Here is a 21,030-nt window from a genome sequence, read left to right as displayed (position 1 = left end):
GGGAGGCTCGTGTAGTCCAGCAATAGGAAGTGCAATTGTGTGACGTCACAGCGTAAGGTTTGGTTGGAACTTGGAAACGTTTTTGGAAATTGCTGTATATGTTCCTACATATACAGCAATTCCAATACAACTCCTGTTGTAATAAAAAAGCAGAATTGCTATTTAATAGAGAGGCTCGTGTGGTAAAGAACTTAAAACTTCCGTCTCATTATGTGTCGTGTTACTCATGGACGTATAAAAAAAGACGGACGCCGTATTACGAACAAACAACGTGAAGCCACCATAGTAAGCTAGCGATCGTGTAAAGACAATGAACACGCACACACTCTCACCATAGTAAGCTAGTCGGCCGCCATTACGTCGTGAACTACCGACTGATTAACTGCGTCACTGTTTCACAAAAAATATTTAAAATGCCGTCTTGCGTGGTTAAATGGTGTCGCAACAGTACAATTTTAAATAACAAAACACGAGGGATTACATTCCACAGGGAAGCAAGTTATTTCTTTTATGTTTTAATGACAAAATTATTACGGCAAAATTTATAGAAAAAAATACAGCCGCCATTGTCAACAGGACAGCTGTTGCCATGGCAACATGGCACACACACATGGATGTTTCGCCGCCATTACTAGGCTTCACTCAATGTTTAGGCGATATACCGTCCGTCTTTTTTTATACGTCCATGGTGTTACTATCCGAAATAAAATTGTGAATAGCTGAATACAATTTTACTTGCATTGTGTTTATATAATTGTTAAACATACATACAGATATTAAAAAGTAAAAATCGCGACGAAATTTAGAACATTAATGAAACACGTGTTTATAAATCCTACTTTAATAATATTCGAATTAATATATCAGCGAGTAGCGACGGTAGAATTAATTCATACATGTATTTACCACAACCTCGGAGCAATTAACAAGCAATTAACATTGCTCCGAGACCACAACAAACAATTTGAACTTCATTTATTCTTTTTAATATGGGCACAGAGTATGTAAGAGCACGTAAGAGACCGTTTTGACAACCGTTTAAAAATAGACCGTCCCAAGTCATTAAGGCCTCATGGAGCAGAAATTGTTCTGCCACTTCACACAGTCACACTAACATACGGTAACGATATATTTTAAAGATTATTGGTGTTAATAGAAGCTATTACACACACGTGATATGTAGCGGGCGAAGTTCTTATCCCTTTTGGCTCGCTTTTAACATACTAAAATATAAATATTGTATTTCAGATACGAGTTCCTAATAAAAATGATACAGTCATAAATTCAAGATTCCATTTAAACCTTCGGTAAAACAATAAGGATGAAGAATTAATAAATGTTGTTACTCGACTAAGAGCTTTATTAGTTTCTAGTCCAAAACAATTGCAAAATACAATAACATGTCACACGACTACATTGGTATATTATATTGTAACATCTATAATTCAATTAAAATATCATCATACTTGTCTATTCTGATAGATTGAAATATTTCATATATCAATGAAAAAAATCGAAATCGAATTCGTGTGACACACCCTTAACTACAAAACGACGCATCAGACAGACGCGGGACGTCGCATCGCACCTCCTCGATTCTATATTTGAATTTGACAGGTCAATTCCAATTTAGTCTCTGGTCTCGTACTTTTTTTTTTAAAACACGCGCTTGACATGTATATTTCTAATGTGCTGTCTTTATGTAACTTGCTACTGTTAATATTTTGGGAAACTTGGAATCGAGAAAGCGTCTATATACGTACTAGCTCTTCTTCTTGTAAGAATGTTATATGAGGAGATTATTTATGTGTGATGTACGTGTTGAAAAATTATATCGTTTCACTCAAAAAACTTATTTTATTGAGATAAATGAACATAAGAAATAGTTTTAAATTTATGCTGAAATATTTAAATTTGAATAGTATTTAAACACTACTATTCGAGGTAAGATGAATACATTGAATACTGAGTGTTAACTCTATTTTATTGAAATACTAGCGGTCCGCCCCGGCTTCGCCCGTGGTAGGTACATATGAAAAATAGATGTTGGCCGATTCTCAGACTTACCCGATATGCACAGAAAATTTCATGAGAATCGGTCCACCCGTTTCGGAGGAGTATGCAGACTAACATTGTGACACGAGAATTTTATATAAGATGTACCTATTTCAAATTTTTTCAAATAAATATTTTTTTATATATAAAAAATTGTAACTCAATAAGCAGATTATTCTTTAAAATCACATTATTTTTTACGATTCATTCATATGTATGAGTAAGGTGAGCATATTAAAAATATTTAATGAATGGGAAGTTAACTTGTCAAAAATTCCACAAGCAGTCAAGGCCGGACATATCGTGTTATTTAGCTTTAAAAGCATTCTTATGAATTTATGAGTTTACGTGCTTATAACAATTTATAAAGCGTAACAGAGTATATTCGAGACAACAGATAAAAAATAACAATTAAACACGGCGGGATGTCTGTGCGCTATTATACTCTATTTTACTCTTTCGCGCCATTTTATATGTCACCTGTATTTTTTTTTATCTGGGTGATTCAAAGTTAAAAAAATATCAATGTATTAATATTGTATGTATTAACTATTAAGATAAGACATTAAAAGATAAACTTTATTCAGTACAAGTCTTTATTGCATGTTACATAATGAAGACAGTTAATTAAACTAATTGGAATATTAATGAGGTGACTCGTATGAGTATAAATCTAGACTGGAGTTTAAAAGAATGAAAATTATTATGTATTATTTTTGTGTAACTCAACAGTATACTTACCTAATTAAGAATGCCAATTTTTCAATAAGATTTGTCAACTTTAGCACCTACTTATGATACGATAGCATGATATTTATTTACTAATTTAAACAGAATATTTGATAGAATTTTCAACAAACCTTGCCCTGAAACAGTTTTTTTTTTTCAAAACGAAAATCTACGCAATTATTTAACTTTGCTTGACATTCTATTCAAAATTTCGAGTGTTTAAAACAATTGCGTTCAGGGCCGTCGTGGCCCTGAACGCAATTGTTTTATTTATATAATTATTTAATTTTTAAATAAAAAAAAGACAACAAAAAATACATAAATTTTGCGCACGTGCCTATTTTCGTTAGATTAATAATATGAATTAGAACAATTATAAAATACAAAAACATGATTCCAAGCACACCCTATCGTATTATTTTATTAATTAGGTAGATATTTAAATGAACCTAATTTCAACCAAAGGAAGTAGGTAATATAACTAAAAAGTATGTAACCATCACACGTCATCATAAAGCACAAAAAACATAAATCATAAAAATACCTCACCAATTTCAAGATACACACGGTTGATGTGAACAATATAGTACAATAATTTTAATTCTAGACAAGGAAAAAATACTACCTAGACAGCTTAGTATTCACTACCGAGTTCAACGAACTGATAATTGACTTGAATTTTGTTAAACATTACATTAAAATGCGAATAGTATCTACTAGACGCGTAAAAAACAATAGTTCTTGTTTTGTTGGTAATTTTATTTCGCTATGACATGAATGGATCGTCATATATTATTTATAGTACATTATACAGTGTACTGTATAATGTACTATAAATAATAATTAATATGTATATTAACAAGGCGTAACAAAATTAGTCATTTTGATTTCAAAAAAATAAATTTGAATTTAGTTTTTCAAAATGTTAAGTAAGCACGCCGAGGTTGGAGTACTTATCAATTTTTAAAAATATAAATATTAATATTCATTTATTCGAACTATAAAACATTTTAAGAAATTATATTAGTCTTTATTAAAAAGATTTTTTTAAGTATGGAGATTACAGATACAGCTTACTGCTAAATAAATAAAAATATTGGGTTCCATATGGTTCTTAAAACTATGGAGAACTATAGAACTATGGTCGTCTTTTCAGATATTGCGAATTTACTAAATTTAAAAACCACAGGTACAACAGGTCCCTTAAATGCCCTTAATGTGTGGTTAATAAAATTATTCGTACATTTTGTAGAAAAGAATAAGAGAAGTTAACTTTAATAAAAATTCTTAAATGCATCAGAAAGTTACAATACAAAGTATATGCCGTTTTTTCTTACTATTATTACATATTATCTGTTTACCTTTACTCCCTTATTTTTCTTTGACGAGTCTAACACGGGTCTACTTTCGAGATGGTATCGAAGCGAAACCTTCAACCTTCAACCAAGTTTATGACTTTGCTAAGATCGTATCATTCTATCCCTTTAATTTGTCTTCGAGAGTTAGCATTAAGTCATTAGGATGCTCATTTTTATATGGAATTGTGGTTATCAGGATGACCTTGACGGCCATTTTCCTCGTCTAATGTATAAAAAAGTCTGGACAAGTGCTTTATGTGTAATAAAATTATCTTTTAACATGTGAGGGCATCGAGCAGGCGCTCGACGCGTTAGCTTATGGTCAGGGTCAGTATATAGCCACTATAGTCAGCCCAATTATATTTACCTGTTACTTATGGAATAGGGGTATCTTGAATAAAGTTATATTGTGTGTTGAAAGGGATAGATTAACATACAATGTTTTAGATGGTTACCCAATAAATAGTTAAGTGGTTACGAAAATTATTTACTTAACTTATAGCACATTGTTGATGTAGTATGTGAAACGTGCAATCAGGCTGACACCCTGAATGTCTTTTGCACGCCTCATAAGCGAAGCGTTGAGGTGGGTACTACTGTCACTTCGCGCAAAACATCTGATTTTTCAAACTTAAAATGTCTTTATGTATCATACATTGCACTTGTAAGATAATACATACACACACATATTAAGAAAAAACACTATTTTTAACATTCATGATATTTTTGATGTCATTTTTGTTATTTAAACTAGTTAAAAAACAGTTTAAAAAAGTTCTGTCTTGGACGTCCGTGTGTCTGTATGTGCGGATCCTTTTTCTTGTTAACACGATAGCGACCGAAATACTTTACTAATCGAGTCTTTTTTTTTTCTCTTACGCTTGAGTATGCTCAGGAATAGAACCCTTTCATTTTTCAGGGTCTGATTCGATGTGGTTTAATTGTTATTAAATAAACAAAAATAATAATTAATAAATAATTATTAAAAAAAATTATGAGGCGTGCACTTTTGGATTTTCCAAATTATTTCTATATTTATTTATAACCATGCTGCACCAATTTTCATGGAGGTTTCTTTTCATAGCAGGTTTGCATCAAAATACTACTGGATATTAGAATTATAACAGCTCAATTAACATCACAAATATGTAATCAAACTTAAAATTCACTAGCAAAATTTCTCAGACATTCAGAATAAGTCTACTTCAAGGCTTTTTTAATGGAACGACATATAGCGCAGAAATCTTAAGTGAGATTATTCCGATTCTCCAACCGACGGTATACAAAAATGCAAAAAACATACCCATTGAAAGAAAGTACCCTTCCTTTGATTCCGAGTTTATCGATTTCAGTTTCAGCATCGCCGGTTTTTGCTCGATAAACAATGTCTTACAAGAAAATGAGAAAGAATAGGGTTGTCGACGATGCAATAATATATTATGTTTTCCTTGAGACAGTTGTTTTTACGAACGATATATTATTATACAACAATGTATAAAACACGAATGAGTTAAACAAAGATACGGTGAAAAACTTAACATTAAATAGAAATACATACAATACTATGTTATTGGATTAAATCGTTCATACAGAACATAATTGTCACATTTAGATTTTGTGGCACATAAACATAATATTTTTCTATTAAACGTTCAATAACACTACAACATATAACTATTATTTACTAGTTAAATCCTACCAAAATTTGTGTACGAAAAAAAATGTTATATGTATTATTTTTTTTTCTTTTTGCATTGTTGCACGTGGCAACCCTGTAATAAAAGTGAGTAGACATTGGCACTTGATCACGGCACAGGCTCCTAATGAGGGCAGGACAATGGACCTCGGACGGTAGCTTTTAACCCCTTTCCCTAAGTATTATAGGGCAAGTCCTGACGTGCAGTGTTCCGAGGTAGTACTTGGACATTGATTTTTTAATGTCGTGGAAGAGTAATAATGCGATAGGAAATGCTAATCGTGGTAATCGTGGGCTTTTTTCTTCCTTACAATAAAGTATTATTATTATACTAGCTTCCGCCCGCGACTCCGTCCGCGCGGATGTCGGTCTTCGCGTGGATGGTTTATTTCTCCATTTTGAGTAACTCTGACAATGACATCTTATAAATATCTATTGGACCCAAATACGGCTAGGCCTATAATAATACGCAACGTGTGTTCGCGGTTCTACAGAAGAACGTCTATGGATAAAACTGAAAAATTAAGATTAATTTTTTTTCTACGTATTTTTACAGGATAAAAAGTATCCTATTTTACGCCCAGGATAATAAGGTATAATTATACCAAGTTTCATCGAAATCGAACCGTTAGTTTTCACGTGATGTCTTCACATACAGACAGACAGACAGACAGACAGACAGACAGACAAAAATTTTTTTAATCACATATTTGGGTTTGGTATCGATCCAGTAACACCCCCTGCTATTTATTTTTTCAATATTTCAATGTACAGAATTGACCCTTCTACAGATTTATTATATGTATATAGATTATAGATTATGACAAAGTTTGTTTATTGACATAATTAAGAAACCAAACTGCTGGATCTAATTTCGTATAAGATATTTCGTATAGAATAATATTATATATAAATAGATAAGAATGATAAACGTGGAAAAAGTCACGAAAATTATTTGAGATCGATTCCTAGGGTTCACTTATTCACCGGGTCAGCTTATTTATTTTTTATAAATACTTATTCAATTCGACAAAATTTATTTAAGAAAATTACTATTCATAAAAAATAAACCGGTAACTAGTAACCACCAGAAGTTTCGCCCCTAATTTGGATTTGATATAGAAAATATTATGTCAATTATTATGTATTATTATTAACAAATAATAATACATTAATACATAAAATCAATGCAAAAAGGAAAAATCTGCTTCGTTCGCTCCTCTAATTGCAAAAACTAACTTGAACCAAGATATTAATTATTACAATCAAATGAATTCCATATATGATACTACATTTTAGATAATGACCCTAAACAACTTTGTGTATCTTATTACTATATAATCCTTGAATTATAAATAAACATGTTATAAATACTCTAAGTTAGTATGTTATTATACTTTAGGACATGCCTAGATTAATACCATAGTATAAAGAAAGAAGTAGGCCGACTATCGGCGTTTAGGAGCTCACGGTACTTTAACTCGAGAGACGCAGGGTTTTCACTTGTCACGTTGATATTTTAAATACATAATTGTATAAAGAAACACATGAACGGGGGGCGCGGCCAAGCGCTCCACACACATACAATCGGCAATGTACCTTTGTTCGAAGATAACTTACTTTTCTCTTTATACTATGGTAATAATACCTTGACCCCATAAATGTTGAATCATTTGTTACTTTTCCATATGATAAATGATTATAGCATTTAAATTTTAAATGATTTATATAGCAGAGGCAATTTTCATAAGTTGTGATATATGTATTATGTAAATAGTGTATGCTTTTTATGATAAGGCAGAGCATAAAATATTCCCTGATATTATACAGGTAAATAAAATGATGTTTGGTTGTTGGTCTGTCTTAATCACTACATAGTATAAAACAAAGTCACTTTCCCTGTCCCTATGTCCCTATGTCCCTATGTCCCTTTGTACGCTTAAATCTTTGAAACTACGCAACGGATTTTGATGCGGTTTTTTTTTAATAGATAGAGTGATTCAAGAGGAAGGTTTATATGTATAATAACATCCATTAAATAGTGGAGAAATACTGTTATTTTTGAGATTTCTAATGTGATGTCGTAAAAAATTACATTTTCTCCGCTTACATTGCAAACGCAGGCTAAACCCTACGAGTTTTATCAAAATAATGTACTAAGTATTATACACATTGAAAAGATCTACAGAAAAGTCCGCGATGGTATATGTCTATCTCTTATGGATAACCCACAATAACTTTTTTTGTCATTTACTTTTTACGACAAATAATGGCAAAATTTCGATGCGATTTTAACCAATACAGCATTAATCCTTAAGCAATTAAATACCATGGATACATTGTTCATTTAATATAGATCTATATGGCCCTTTACACCGTATGATTTAAGTGAACATTTTCGAAGATATTACAGATTTAAAAATTGCGGGACGTAGCGTTTGCGGCGGTACCGGCCGGCCGCCCGGCTATCTATTTTATACCCGTGCGAAGCCGGAGCGGGTCGCTATGTTTTTATATACAACGTTCACAGTTTTTCTGTAGTGTATTTAGTATCAGCATTGCACCCGTGCGAAGCCGGGGCGGGTCGCTAGTTATAAATATAAGTAACTTAACCTTTTTAGACAGTAGCGAAATAGACGAAACGCAAGACTTCTTTGTCTTGCGTTTCGTCTATTTTTGCCAAAAATTGCCCAAGTCGTCTAAATTGCCCAAGATTAGAACTAAAAACCTATAAGATACTCTAATTCGAAGCGTTGTTAAATTCACATCCAATCCGTTTCTTAAAGCATAAATACTACACATAGTATTCACACTACAACAATACCACAAATACAATCAGTATTCGTTACATTACTACCACAGACCACCTAAAGCAACTAGGATAAGCACTGAGATAGCTGAAAAAAAAATACATCATAGTTTTGAAATAGCAGGATCCAATTTGTACGAGAATCTCACAATAACGCAATCGGATTATAATATTATTATAAATTGTCATAACTTCTCAATAACTCATGAATTTAAATTGACGTCAACATTCATGTTTACGATTTTCCTTCGAACAGTAATGTGACTTAACCTGAGTCAAGGAAACGAAGTAATTGTGTGTGGCGCCTGGTAAATGGATCGTGTGTACTAAGAATTATAGATATTTATCTATAAGTTAGACATAGATAATATCGGCGGAAAATAATAAATGAAAGATGCGGATTTGCAATTTTCATTTCACTTAACTTGTCTTAGGGCCGATTTTTCAATGCTTGGATAAAAGTTATCCGTCCAATAAAGTATTACACGATAATATCAAAATGTCACGTAAACTGTCAAATACGGGCAATTAGAATACGTTTTTAGAATGGTAGTTTTATACATTATTCGACGAATAAGTTTTATCCAAGGATTGAAAAATCAGCCCTTAATATGGATTTTTCGTATAAGAGCCACAGATTCAAAATTAGCAATTTATTTGAAAATAAATAAAGCTGTGTAAAGACAAATATTCTAACAACCATTTAGATATGTTCCTATCATGAAGCATCGTACATAAAAGTTTGTCAAGCACTTTCAGTTTGATCGACTATAAAGCTTCGCAGAAAATTGTCTCAATTTAGTTCCCAGGGCACAGAAATTTGAACACCTTCTATAAGGATCGCAAAAACAGTTGTTAAATACAGTAGGTAAGAACATGACTGCTAAAATTCAATACCTAATTGAAATAGTTTCCCGTCTGTCTTAATGATACTTTAGAAAACATACTCATAAAGTAATTAATATCAAAAATAAATACCACAGATTCTGTACATACCACGATGACGTCATATTCACTCAATTCAATAAATTCCACGAACATAGTAATTTTATTCACGTGTTACGTAGAATACCTTGCCGCGTAAATGCAGTCACGATTGCATATTATTAATTACGTCTAGTATTAATTATACAATGATTAGGATCTTGGAATACTGAGAACAATACATCGTGGAATCAGGTATATATGCGAACTTACTTAACCAATTCAAAAAGGTATTTTGTTTTACATTTATGTACATCACACGAAATATCGGAAAATAGTGAACAGTGTTGAGGATTTCATTATTTATATCAAACCCAATAACGATTAACTGATGAAAAATGGCATTGTTTTGCCGAACAGTGCCATCCGTACCAGTTTCCTCTTGAAAAAGTTTTCCATCAACCAACAGTGTAATTCCTTGTAACAGTATTTATTATATCCAGTAAGAATTTCCTTTAGAGTAATAGTGTCTTTATCAGTAACTGTAACTCAACAATAGATCCAAACCTACTATCATTCTGGCTTTGATAAATAAGTACCAGAAAAAACAGTAGGTACCTAACTACCTATGCATATGTTGTGCTTTGTATCGTATGCCTGTACCCTACCATCCCACCGAGTCCTTCTGTTTGGTGATGTCCTATTTAGCAAGTGTCCTAATAAATAACACTGCCTGACAAAAAATGTAACTTTTTAACCGACTTCAAAAAAAGGAGGAGGTTATCAATTCGGCCGGTATGTTTTTTTTTTATGTATGTACACCGATTACTCCGAGGTTTCTCAACCGATTTACGTGATTCTTTTTTTGTTCGATGCGGGATGGTGTCGAATTGGTCCCATAAAAATTCTATTAGTATAGGCCCAGTAGTTTTTATTTTATGAGCATTTTTGTCTGTATTTGTAAATGTTGCAAGTGCAAGTTTGAAGTCGGTTGTTTTTAACGCAGTTATCACTTGTTATGTTAGATAGGTACAATTCTACATCACCCCCTCGTAAACTCCCCTTGAACTGCGCCTGTACAAGCGTAGTACAATCCGAGGTTAAATTGCAATACAATCGTTACGTAATTATTGTTTTTATAAGTCACACTAATTAATGATATTAAAATTGCAGATGTATTATAATTTATGACAACAGGACTTCGGTACGCCTTTGGCCCCTTATCTATAATTATCACTGTACAATGTTGATGTTATAAAGTGGTCAATAATAATTTGTCTGGACATTATTAATTATAATATGTGAAGGAAAAACGATCACGTCTATCAATAGACTAAAAGAAATATATCAATTAGTTTCTTATAGAACTTAGAAATTGGTTTGTTTGTCAGCGAAACTGTTAAGGCGTTACCCGGCAATTTCGACTATGTTCAACCTCTATAAAGTCTGGTACAACATAAAGTACAATACCGAAAAAAATATATAAAATAGGATGGTCTTTGATCTTTAATTGCTCGCGAGGACTTTTTTCCAAAGTTAATAGATTTCTAGAAAAAAAATGTGCCGTGGTCTTTTTTTTTTTTTTTTTTTTTATAGCATTGGAAGGCAAACGAGCAGACGCAATGGCCGATGTTGATGGCAAAGTGCGTCGCCCATAGACGTCCATAACATACGTTATGGGTGTTGCCTACCATAGAGGGGAATGGGATGGGATAAAAACGGTCTTAAGGAGAAAGGTGGAGCTAACCGTGAATTAGGTAGCGGTGTGCTTTTGGCCTTTAAGAAACACATATGCTTTTTTCTTGAAATAACTCAAGTTGTAGTTCCTCGGAAAGACAGTCGATGGCAGATTATTCCAGATCTTACATGTCCGTGGAAGAAAGCTACGGTTGAAACGCACCGTTGTGCTGCGCCAACCATCCAGGTGGTGAGGATGGTATAGGCTTTTGTGGCGGGCTGTGCGATGATGGAATTGAGCTGCTGGAATAAGCTCAAACAGCTCTTCAGAACACTCCCCGTGATACAATCGGTAAAATATGGAAAGACACCCTAAGTCCCTTCTTAACGATAGAGGGTCAAGCTTTACGGTCAATCTGTGGTCGTTGATGATTCGAGCCGCTCGACGTTGGATGCGGTCAAGTGGAAGAAGTTGGTAGTTCGGGGCTCCAGCCCATAGATGAGAGCAATACTCCAAGTGGGGTCGCACCTGTGCTTTATATAGCAGCAGAAGGTGATTTGGCTCGAAGTATTGCCTCGATCTATTGAGCACACCCAACTTTTTAGAAGCCAGTTTAGCTTTTTCTTCCAAATGACCGCGAAATTGGACGTCTCTCGAAATATCAACGCCAAGGATTCCGATGTAGGGTGAAATGCTTAGGGTAGTGCCCTGAAAGCGGGGTGCATTGCCAAAGGAAGACTTTTTTGCCGAGAACACGCAGACCTGTGTCTTCTTGGGGTTGAATTCCACGAGGTTTAGTCTACCCCATTCTGAGACTTGTTCCAAGGAGGTCTCAATAGAAGAGACAAGGCTCGTTCGACACTCATCTATAGTCTCCTTAGAGGATTTTGCATGGCCGGAATAACTGGCATCTCCAGTGCTGTCATCCGCATAGCAATGTATGTTGCTGGTTTGCAACATATCATTGATATGCAGGAGGAACAGCGTTGGAGATAGCACGCAGCCTTGGGGCACACCAGCATTTATCGGCAGAAGTGCGGAGCATGAACCGTCGACAGCGACCTTGATGCTCCTGCCATTGAGAAAGCTAGCGACCCAATCGCACAATCCCCCAGGTAGTCCGTAAGATGGAAGTTTGGAGATAAGTGCCTTGTGCCAAACCCGATCGAAGGCCTTGGCGATGTCCAAACTTATAGCCAACGCTTCCCCCTTACTCTCAACTGCTTCCGCCCATTTGTGGGTTAAATAGATGAGAAGGTCTCCAGCAGAACGACCGTGACGAAAGCCATACTGGCGATCGTTTAGTAGCTGGTTTTCTTCTAAGTAACCCAGGAGCTGGCAGTTAATAATGCTTTCCATTATTTTGGAGAGTATGGAGGTTATGGCGATAGGTCTATAGTTTACTGGATCAGTGCTATCGCCTTTTTTTGGGATCGGGTGCACCAAGGCAGTCTTCCACGAATTCGGAAAGATACGCGTTGAGTATGAGAGCCGAAACAGGCGCGTCAGAATCGGTGTAAGTTCGGGAGCGCACGTTTTCAGTACAGATGGTGAAATGCCATCAAGCCCACTCGATTTAGAAGTGTCCAAAGAGAGGAGCGCTTTTCGTACAGCTCTTTGCGTGAACCGGATTTCCGGCATCGAGAAATTGCACTTTGGGATGGAAGGCGGTGAGGCGTCTTTGTCGTCCAAGTTAGAATTCGCTGCAAAGATAGAGCCCAAGAGGTCAGCCTTGTCTTTAGCAGAGTGAGCCAAAGTGTCATCTTCTCTGCGCAAAGGTGGATATGAGGATCGACTAAAGTTGTTTTGAATAGCTTTAGCAAGCGACCAAAAAGCCCGGGTTCCCGATGGAAGTTTGGCAAGTTTCTGCCCAAGTCTATTTATATAACTAGCCTTCGCCATGGCAATTTCTTTTTTGTAGGCCCTGGAGGCGGAGTTGTACTTTTTTTTAAGTGCTCTAGTGTTGGGATCAGATAACGACTGCGCATTAGCCCAAGCTTGGAATTGCTCCTGTTTGCGGTGAGATGCCTTGGTGCAGGAGCGATTAAACCAGGGCTTAGTTTTGCCACCGACGGGAACTACAGAGGATGGAATAAAAAGTTCCATACCCTGCAGGACCACATCGGCAACAGAGTTGGCGCAGTCGTTCGGATCATCCGTCGAAAAGCAAACTCGGCCCCATGGGTAAGATGCGAAGAATGTACGCATCCCATCCCAGTCGGCTGATTTATAATGCCAAACTCGGCGGCAGGCAGCCTGTGCTTGCCGTTGGACGTGACTGACAGGGACTACACTGCGGATCAGACAATGGTCTGACGATCCCAACGGTGCCTCAACGGATACCTTATAGTCACCAGGGTGTGTGGTCAGGAGCAAGTCCAGTAAAGAGGGGCTATGTTCGTCAATGTCAGGTATACGTGTAGGTGCGGTGACCAGTTGTGTGAGACCATATGACAATGCGAAGTTATAAGTTGTCCTCCCTGCGTGGTCGGTTACCCGAGACCCAAGCCAGTCGGAGTGGTGAGCGTTAAAATCGCCCAGCACAATTAGCTCACTAGATGGGAATTGCTGCATCAGTCTGTCGGACGTCGTCTGAACATGTTCGAATAGTTGTTCCGTGGCGGTGTTTCCGCTATGGGACCTGTAGAGGCAAGCATATATACGGGAGCGATCCCTAAATTCAATATGTAACCAGATAATGGACAGACCCTTAGCTTCATATGTGCAGAGACGTCGGCAGCAAATGTCATTCCTAATATACACGCAGACACCAGCGCGTGGGACGAAAGCATGTTCAAGTTTGTAGCTTGGATACGTAAGATAGGCCATGTCTGGAGAAGAGGAAATCTGAGTTTCTGTCAGAAAAAGCAATGCCGGCTTAGCTGTTTCAAGGTGATGATGAACAGCATTTAAGTTGCTGTGGAGACCTCGGATATTGCAAAAGTCCACGGAGAGCATAGAGCATGAAGATGTTTTGCGTCTATTGTTTTTACCCCTAGATGTAAGAGAATGCGGATTTATGCCCGCCCCAGAGTACGACGGGCTGCCACAGCGCGGACGCTGTGGGAGGGATTCTCCTGCACAGCTTGTGCCGGTACCCTCCTGGGGTAAACAACCTGATAAAGCCGCTTGCATGTTGTGATAAAAGAAATATTGGAAGGATAAAGGGATTTGGAAGGAGTTAGGGAGAAGGGGCGAGGATGGGAGGGAATGAGGATAGGGAAGGAGAGGATGGGAAGGGGATGGGAAGGGATGTGGGCCTCCGGACCCCTCACTCACCGTACGGAACGCGACAGTAAACTGTCACTATGGCGCCGATATTCTGTGAGGGTGTGGTACCTTCCCCGGTGCGAGCGTGGCCCAATTCGTGCCGAAGCATGCTCGACTCCCACTAAAATCCGTCCATCGATTCCGGTCATCGATTTTTCCGCAAATACTCTATAAACTTCGTAACCTGCTTACTTAGAGCTCTGAAAATTTTATTTTTAATAAATTATCAGTTGCACAACAGTCCCTGACGAGGATATTTTGTTTCACTGATTAGTATCTTTTTAAATACAAAATGCGAGGAAAAAAGAAGGTGCAGCGGGAGAGGTTTGAGATCCGTCAAGTATGGTCAAGGTTATTAGCGCATGTAAAAGCCTTAGGGTTCAAGACGCAAAACAACTAAGGCCATTCTCCCATTACGATACGCAGATACGATTCAAGTATTCTGCAAGTCTCGGAGACTAGTCGCCGCGGATTATCTCACATACATTTGTATGTAGGCTCGCACACTACGCTACCGGTACGCTACCTTATATTGAAAAACGTTGTTTTTGTTTCATATTATATTTAGCAGTGTTATATCAGCGCACTACATACTCGGATTTGACAAAACCAAAGTTCCAATGACAAATTATATGAATAAAATATTGCTTTAAAGACCGTTTTGTTAATTTCGTTTTATTTAATACTAGCGGTCCGCCCCGGCTTCGCCCGTGGTACATATTTCGCAATAAAAGGCCTATGTTCTTTCTCAGGGTCTAAAGATTATCTGTGCCAAATTTCATCAAAATCGGTCCAGTAGTTTATGCGTGAAAACCATACATACTACATACATACATACATACAAACATTTCCTCTTTATAATATTAGTATAGATATAGATATTGTCTTACTTTTTTCAGAGTATTCATGACGAGAGACTCAATGCGAGAATTGATTCTATGATAGAAGAAGGTTTGATAGAAGAGTTGTTGAGTTTCCACGACAGACACAATAAGCAACGTATTCAAGATGGAAAGTAAGTAGTTACCTTATAATATTTATAATTACAGTTTTTTATTTTATGATTTCATATTGAAGATTTTTTATTAGTTTATTAATGTACATTATCATGAGACCGGGTTAAAAATTTATAGAATAATTAAATATGGTATTAAAATGTATCATTTAATTAACCAACTGTAAGCCATTTCACTAATCACTATACCCAAAAATAAATATATTTACAAATAAATCATTTAAATATTTAACAGAGTAGTTAGTTTCGAAATTAAACTTAGGGCTGATTTTTCAATTCGTGGTTAAAATTTATTCGTCGAATAACGTAATAAACTACCATTTCAAAAATGTATTGTAATTGTCCGTATTTGACAGTTTACAGGTGACATTTTAATATGTTCGTGTAATACTTTATTGGACGAATAAATTTTAATCAAGGATTGAAAAATCGGCTCTTAAAAGAATAAAACAATAAAAATAATACAAGATAAATATTGGCAAGAAGTAAACCCTGATAGATATTTTACTGGTCAATAAGAATAAACAAATTTGAAAAAAGAAAAGAATAAAAAAAACAAACATGGCGGCCGGGCAACGTCCTACACCGCATCTGCTGCGGTTCTCTATGGTCTCATGTTTCATATAGGTATGTTGTCTATTTTTATATCGTGAACAATTGTTTTTAATAATTTATTTATAAAAGCAATTTAAATAATACTAAATATTATGTATAATTTGTATAGCTTGACATAGGTACGATTATTATTTCTGAATTAAGTACTTTTAAACTCATTGTATCATGTATGAAAATGAAAATCAACCATTATTTTGAACTTACTTAAAAGTTAAAATGCGTGTAAAAGCACGGTTAACTCGTTCAATTTTTAACAAATCCAAAATAAATTTAAAAAATCCGTTACCTTATTACCAACAATTTAGTTGGTAGTTGCAAAAGCTTTATAATAATTGAAAGCATCTTAACAAGTATCAAGATAGTAAATCTATCTACACTAACCCTTCTATAGTAGTAACCGCAAAATCTTTCTCGTCTCACGCGTATACGGACCCAAGTGTCTCGCTTGTTAATTTACCGTATATTATGAGTGACAACCCTATAGTACAACTGTTTTCAAAAGATATATGTCTTTGTAATCTATAACCAAGCTATCTTAATTGATCGACTATTATAATATGGTTTTTATAGCACTACATTTTTTTTTCTACAGGACCTTAGCCAGAATTGTAAAATAATAAAAAGGATAATATAGATATTGATTGTCCATTATTCGTAGTTAATAATACGTAAATAATGAAATGTAACACATCAAAAGCAATTCATTACTGAGTACCTACGCGACAAGTGTGTCTAGTCTAGTCATTCCCGAACGGAACACTCGAAACAAAAAACCGAAGTCATTCATCAAAATGCGATCACAAAAAATGGATGTCGACTGGTCGCGACACCCGTTTCCAAGATTTTTTTACACTATCCATTCACAAAGTAATCTTTTTTCAAAATTTAACGTATTTTTTGCATTTTTAAATTTAGATTTTTCAATAGTACGTTCAGTATTCATTTTACGGTGATAAAATGATTTACTTTTTTATCTGTGCGGAAGCGGGATGCAAAATAGTAGTTTAGAATCTCTATCTCTGTCTTGAAACATGTAAATCTAAATTCTAGGAATAACAATTACTCGCTTAAATTCTATGCATCTATTGTCGGATTCCGAATCATATGCTTGAATAAAATTCGTCATGCAAAACCAAAGTATTAGACCAAAAAGTAATATAATATGTACATATATGTATTAGACTATTGCTGCTCTATACGCCTCTATAGCCTATTAATATAGTACCTACATTATTATAACCTAGAAATAGTCCGCAATCAAACATGAAAAACTGGAAAAAAAGAATAAATGGAAATATTTTTTTATGTATGTATATATTTAAAAAAAACACAACCGGATCCGCTTAAATCAATCAATAAACACAATAATTAATTCATTGAAATATTGCCTTTGTTTATTGCCACAAATTAACAAATAAACCATTCAAATGGCGTGCTTTATTTATCGTAACATTAATATCGATCTAAAATCGATATTTCTCAATTACATCGATGAATCGAATCAATATTTCGGTACCAATGTCAACATATATGATCGATCACTCGACGGCATTTAAATCTCAGGTTAACGACCTCTTATGTAATTCGACAATAATTAATTGCGTATTAGATTCATGATTGCGTGGTTGTATCTTGTCCGGTTTTTTGTCTCTTTACCGTGTTATTATTTTTATGGCGGCTATTATGATTCCTCTTATTTTATGATAGCGAAGTAACTATGTATTCAAACAAAATTGTAAGATACTCGAGGTAACAAAACCCTTCCTCTAATTTTCCATATACAAAAATAGAAAGCGTAATACCAATAATTTGGTCGATGTTTTAATTTTCTATAAATCAATTGTACCCCAGCTTAATAAGCTGGGGTACAATTGCTAAATTTTACTGTACTGGAGCATAATATGCTCCAGTACAGAAATAATTAACAATTTTATAATAAATTAATTTTCAAACAACGTAACAAGAATAAGAGTTACGAAGCTAATTACATTTTGCTTAATTGTTCAGACAAATTAATTATGAAAACGTTTGGCTAATAGCCAAGAATACCGGCATATTTATATTACAATATAATACAAATCCCTACGTTCGTTGTAGTATAATAAGTGCAATTATAGCATTTGTTTAACTGTTGAGAACCTTGTGTCTTATAACATTATTGTTTGAATCTAATAATTAGAGGAGCTATAAATGTTAGATTGTAGCATGGACTAATAAATATATATTTATAAATATACTAATAAATATATGCATATATATATTTATTAGTCCATGATTGTAGCTTGGTTATATTTGTCTATGATTGTAGTTAAAAGTATCTATTATTGTAAAATTCAAACTCGCTTTCTCCACAGCGCGGCGTATTAAATACCTTTATCATTTTACTACAATAATATTACTACAATTGTTCCAGACCTCCAGATTATACCAAAGGCGTTTTCCAGACACTGGGTTTCAAAGAATTTCACGAATATCTGATTTTGCCAGAGGAAAAGAAGAACAGCGACGAGGGGAAAAAATTGCTAGAACAAAGTATTGAAAATATGAAAATTGGTACCAGAAGGTACGCAAGACGGCAAAATAAAATGATCCGAGGAAGGTTTCTACAGATCCCCACAAGAGAGGTACGTATTCTCTGTTTTAATATTTTCTTAATTTAACGAATTCAATTATTTTTTATAATTAATTTCAGCGCCATCTATGGTCGAGTAGCTGAAATACGGACACTAACTAAATAGTACAATAGATGGCGCTTCAAAATTAATGTATCTGAATTTAATGTAGATGGCGCTATAATAAATTTTAAATTTTCAGGTTCCTCCTATATTTGAATTGGACACTACAGATATAAGCAAATGGGATGAAGAAGTACTTAACAAAGCAATATGTGTGATAGACAGCTTTATGTCAAATTCGTCTTGCAAATATGAACCACTAAAACCAAAAATTAATGAAGAGAGGTTAACACTAAATGGGCATTCGTCAAATCACTGTGATGTGTGTAATAGACTTATTATAGGTGATAAGGAATATGCTATACACCTAGCTTCCAATAAACATAGGAAAGTTCTGAAGAAAAAAGCTGAATTGGCAGAAAAAGAAAAGGAACAACAATCACTCGTAGACTGAGCTGTTTTATTTATATTATTGTGTAATATGCAAGTTTTTATGTTCAAGTGTTAAATGTTAAAATTAATAATAAAAATAAAATAAAAAAACAATTATTTGATTTTTATTAACTATATTTTCCCTATATTTACAAACTAAATAAAATATAACAATAAATGAAATCAAGCTTCATTCTCTACATCTTTCTTGTTTAATTTCTTAGGTGCTCTGAGGTCGTAGTTCTCAAATTCAGGATACTTTTTAATGATTTCAGTGTAAGCATCACATAGTCTAGAAAATTCTCCATTGGCTATTTGAAAGGGACGGGTTACTGGATCTATATCAGCCATTTTGTACATAGTGAGTGCAATTTCCTGTCGCACATCTTCCGGAAACAAGGTCTGAGCCCCTCGTATAGAATATTTCTGTCTCATAGAAAATATCTGCCGCACTACCTTTTCAACCAGTTTGAACGGTTGCTTCATCAATGGTCGCTTCAAAGGTGTGAGAGTGACCACCCCTACATCCACATCTGGTTTTGGGACAAAAGCGTCACCGGGGATATCAAATTTGTAGTTCACATTACACCAGCTCTGACACATGACAGATAACCTACACCTTTGCTTATCTAAGATACGAGCAGCCATTCTTTCAGCGACTTCTTTTTGAAATGTTAATGTCATTCTTGTGCGGCCAAACGCCCAAGGGCCTTCTTGCTTTGAAATCATTTCTAACCATCTCACTATCAAAATTGTAGAAACACTAAATGGTAAATTGCCGATCAGGTTTATTGGAGGTGGAGAATCATCCCAGTCAGTTTTGACGTTTTTCGGAATGAAATGAGCTATGTCGGTAGTTAATATATCACCAGTTATTATATCTAAGTCTAATTTATCCTTACATGCATCTGCAACAAGCTCTAGAGATGGTAAGAAACGTGGATCTTTCTCGATTAATATGAGTTTACGGGGCGCTTGTTTAATAATCGATCGTGTAATTCCGCCGGGGCCAGGCCCAACCTCACATACAACATGGTTTTGAATATCACCAGCAGCTCGAACGATTTTATCAATCAGTCTAGGTTCCATAAGAAAATTTTGTGATAATTCGCGCAGAGCACGCAATTTGTATAATTTAATGACATCTTTAATACTCGGTAAGGGTGGTAACCTGATTTGCGTTGCATGTTTTACTGCAGCCATTATTGTTGCACTTTAGCAGGTTCGTCAAAATCGTCAAGGAAGGTCTCCTGCTTTACAGCAAACATAGAATATAAATAAATTCCAAACACTCCCGCTCCGATCGAAAATCCAGTTAATCTATTCCGTTTACTCAGTTGCTGTAATTTAACCACCCTTTCACGATTCTTCTGTTCAATAATCTTCATGTAATCTAATTCTGCCTGTTTCAATACTGGGTTTTTATCACCAGCATCAATTTTGGGCTTCAAATTTGTATCTCCCATTACGGAAAATTAGTTGTTTTTCAGTCCTAACCTCAACAACAAATTATGTCATAGATTAAAAATGGTTTTTGCCAATGTCCATACTCCTCATTTCCTCAAGAGGAATAAACCCTCAGAATAAACCTTATTAATAATTATTGCTCTGAGCCATACTCCATAGACATTTCGGTGTTGCCATTTACCATCTGGTTCTTCGTTCATCGTTCTTTTGAGTGAGTGACGAATGTTATAATAGAAACTTTTTTTTAATTACATCTTATTCGTGATCGTGTGTTTTAATTTTCACTTTTTTGTTATAAATTATGCTG

The 21,030-nt window shown here is 35.0% G+C and overlaps 5 protein-coding genes across 5 annotated transcripts in view; 2 read left to right on the top strand and 3 right to left on the bottom strand.

Moving 5' to 3' along the window:
- LOC149484242 (uncharacterized) overlaps positions 1–19,371 on the top strand; it is a 203,033-nt gene extending 183,662 nt beyond the window's left edge. The window contains exons 5-7 of the mRNA XM_089701823.1: positions 15,419–15,534; positions 18,563–18,773; positions 18,964–19,371. Of these exons, the coding sequence (XP_089557949.1) occupies positions 15,419–15,534; positions 18,563–18,773; positions 18,964–19,278 (642 nt within the window). The 3' untranslated portion in view covers positions 19,279–19,371. The remainder of the gene's footprint in view (positions 1–15,418; positions 15,535–18,562; positions 18,774–18,963) is intronic.
- Positions 1–21,030, top strand: part of Abp1 (Actin binding protein 1) — a 175,582-nt gene that overhangs the window by 40,627 nt on the left and 113,925 nt on the right. The gene's annotated exons all lie outside the window — the stretch shown is intronic.
- Positions 8,261–21,030, bottom strand: part of Ilk (integrin linked kinase) — a 51,466-nt gene continuing 38,696 nt past the window's right edge. Inside the window, exon 9 of the transcript XR_016316410.1 lies at positions 8,261–8,445. The gene's annotated coding sequence lies outside the window, so the exon portion shown is untranslated. The remainder of the gene's footprint in view (positions 8,446–21,030) is intronic.
- Positions 19,371–20,459, bottom strand: mtTFB1 (mitochondrial transcription factor B1). The gene has a single exon (XM_089701849.1). It carries the CDS (start codon positions 20,457–20,459, stop codon positions 19,440–19,442), a length of 1,020 nt encoding a protein of 339 aa, XP_089557975.1. The 3' UTR covers positions 19,371–19,439.
- On the bottom strand, positions 20,459–20,768 carry Ccdc56 (Coiled-coil domain containing 56). Its single transcript, XM_089701863.1, has one exon. The coding sequence runs from the start codon at positions 20,720–20,722 to the stop codon at positions 20,459–20,461; it is 264 nt and encodes an 87-aa protein (XP_089557989.1). The 5' UTR covers positions 20,723–20,768.

The sequence above is a fragment of the Colias philodice genome, chromosome 12 (genome assembly GCF_061535455.1).
Source record: "Colias philodice isolate Cphi_HAF_F1 chromosome 12, ilColPhil1 Martin Lab GWU primary, whole genome shotgun sequence".
NCBI classification, from domain to species: domain Eukaryota; kingdom Metazoa; phylum Arthropoda; class Insecta; order Lepidoptera; family Pieridae; genus Colias; species Colias philodice.
Note: the sequence above shows the minus strand (reverse complement) of the source record. Positions and strands in the feature narration are given on the sequence as shown.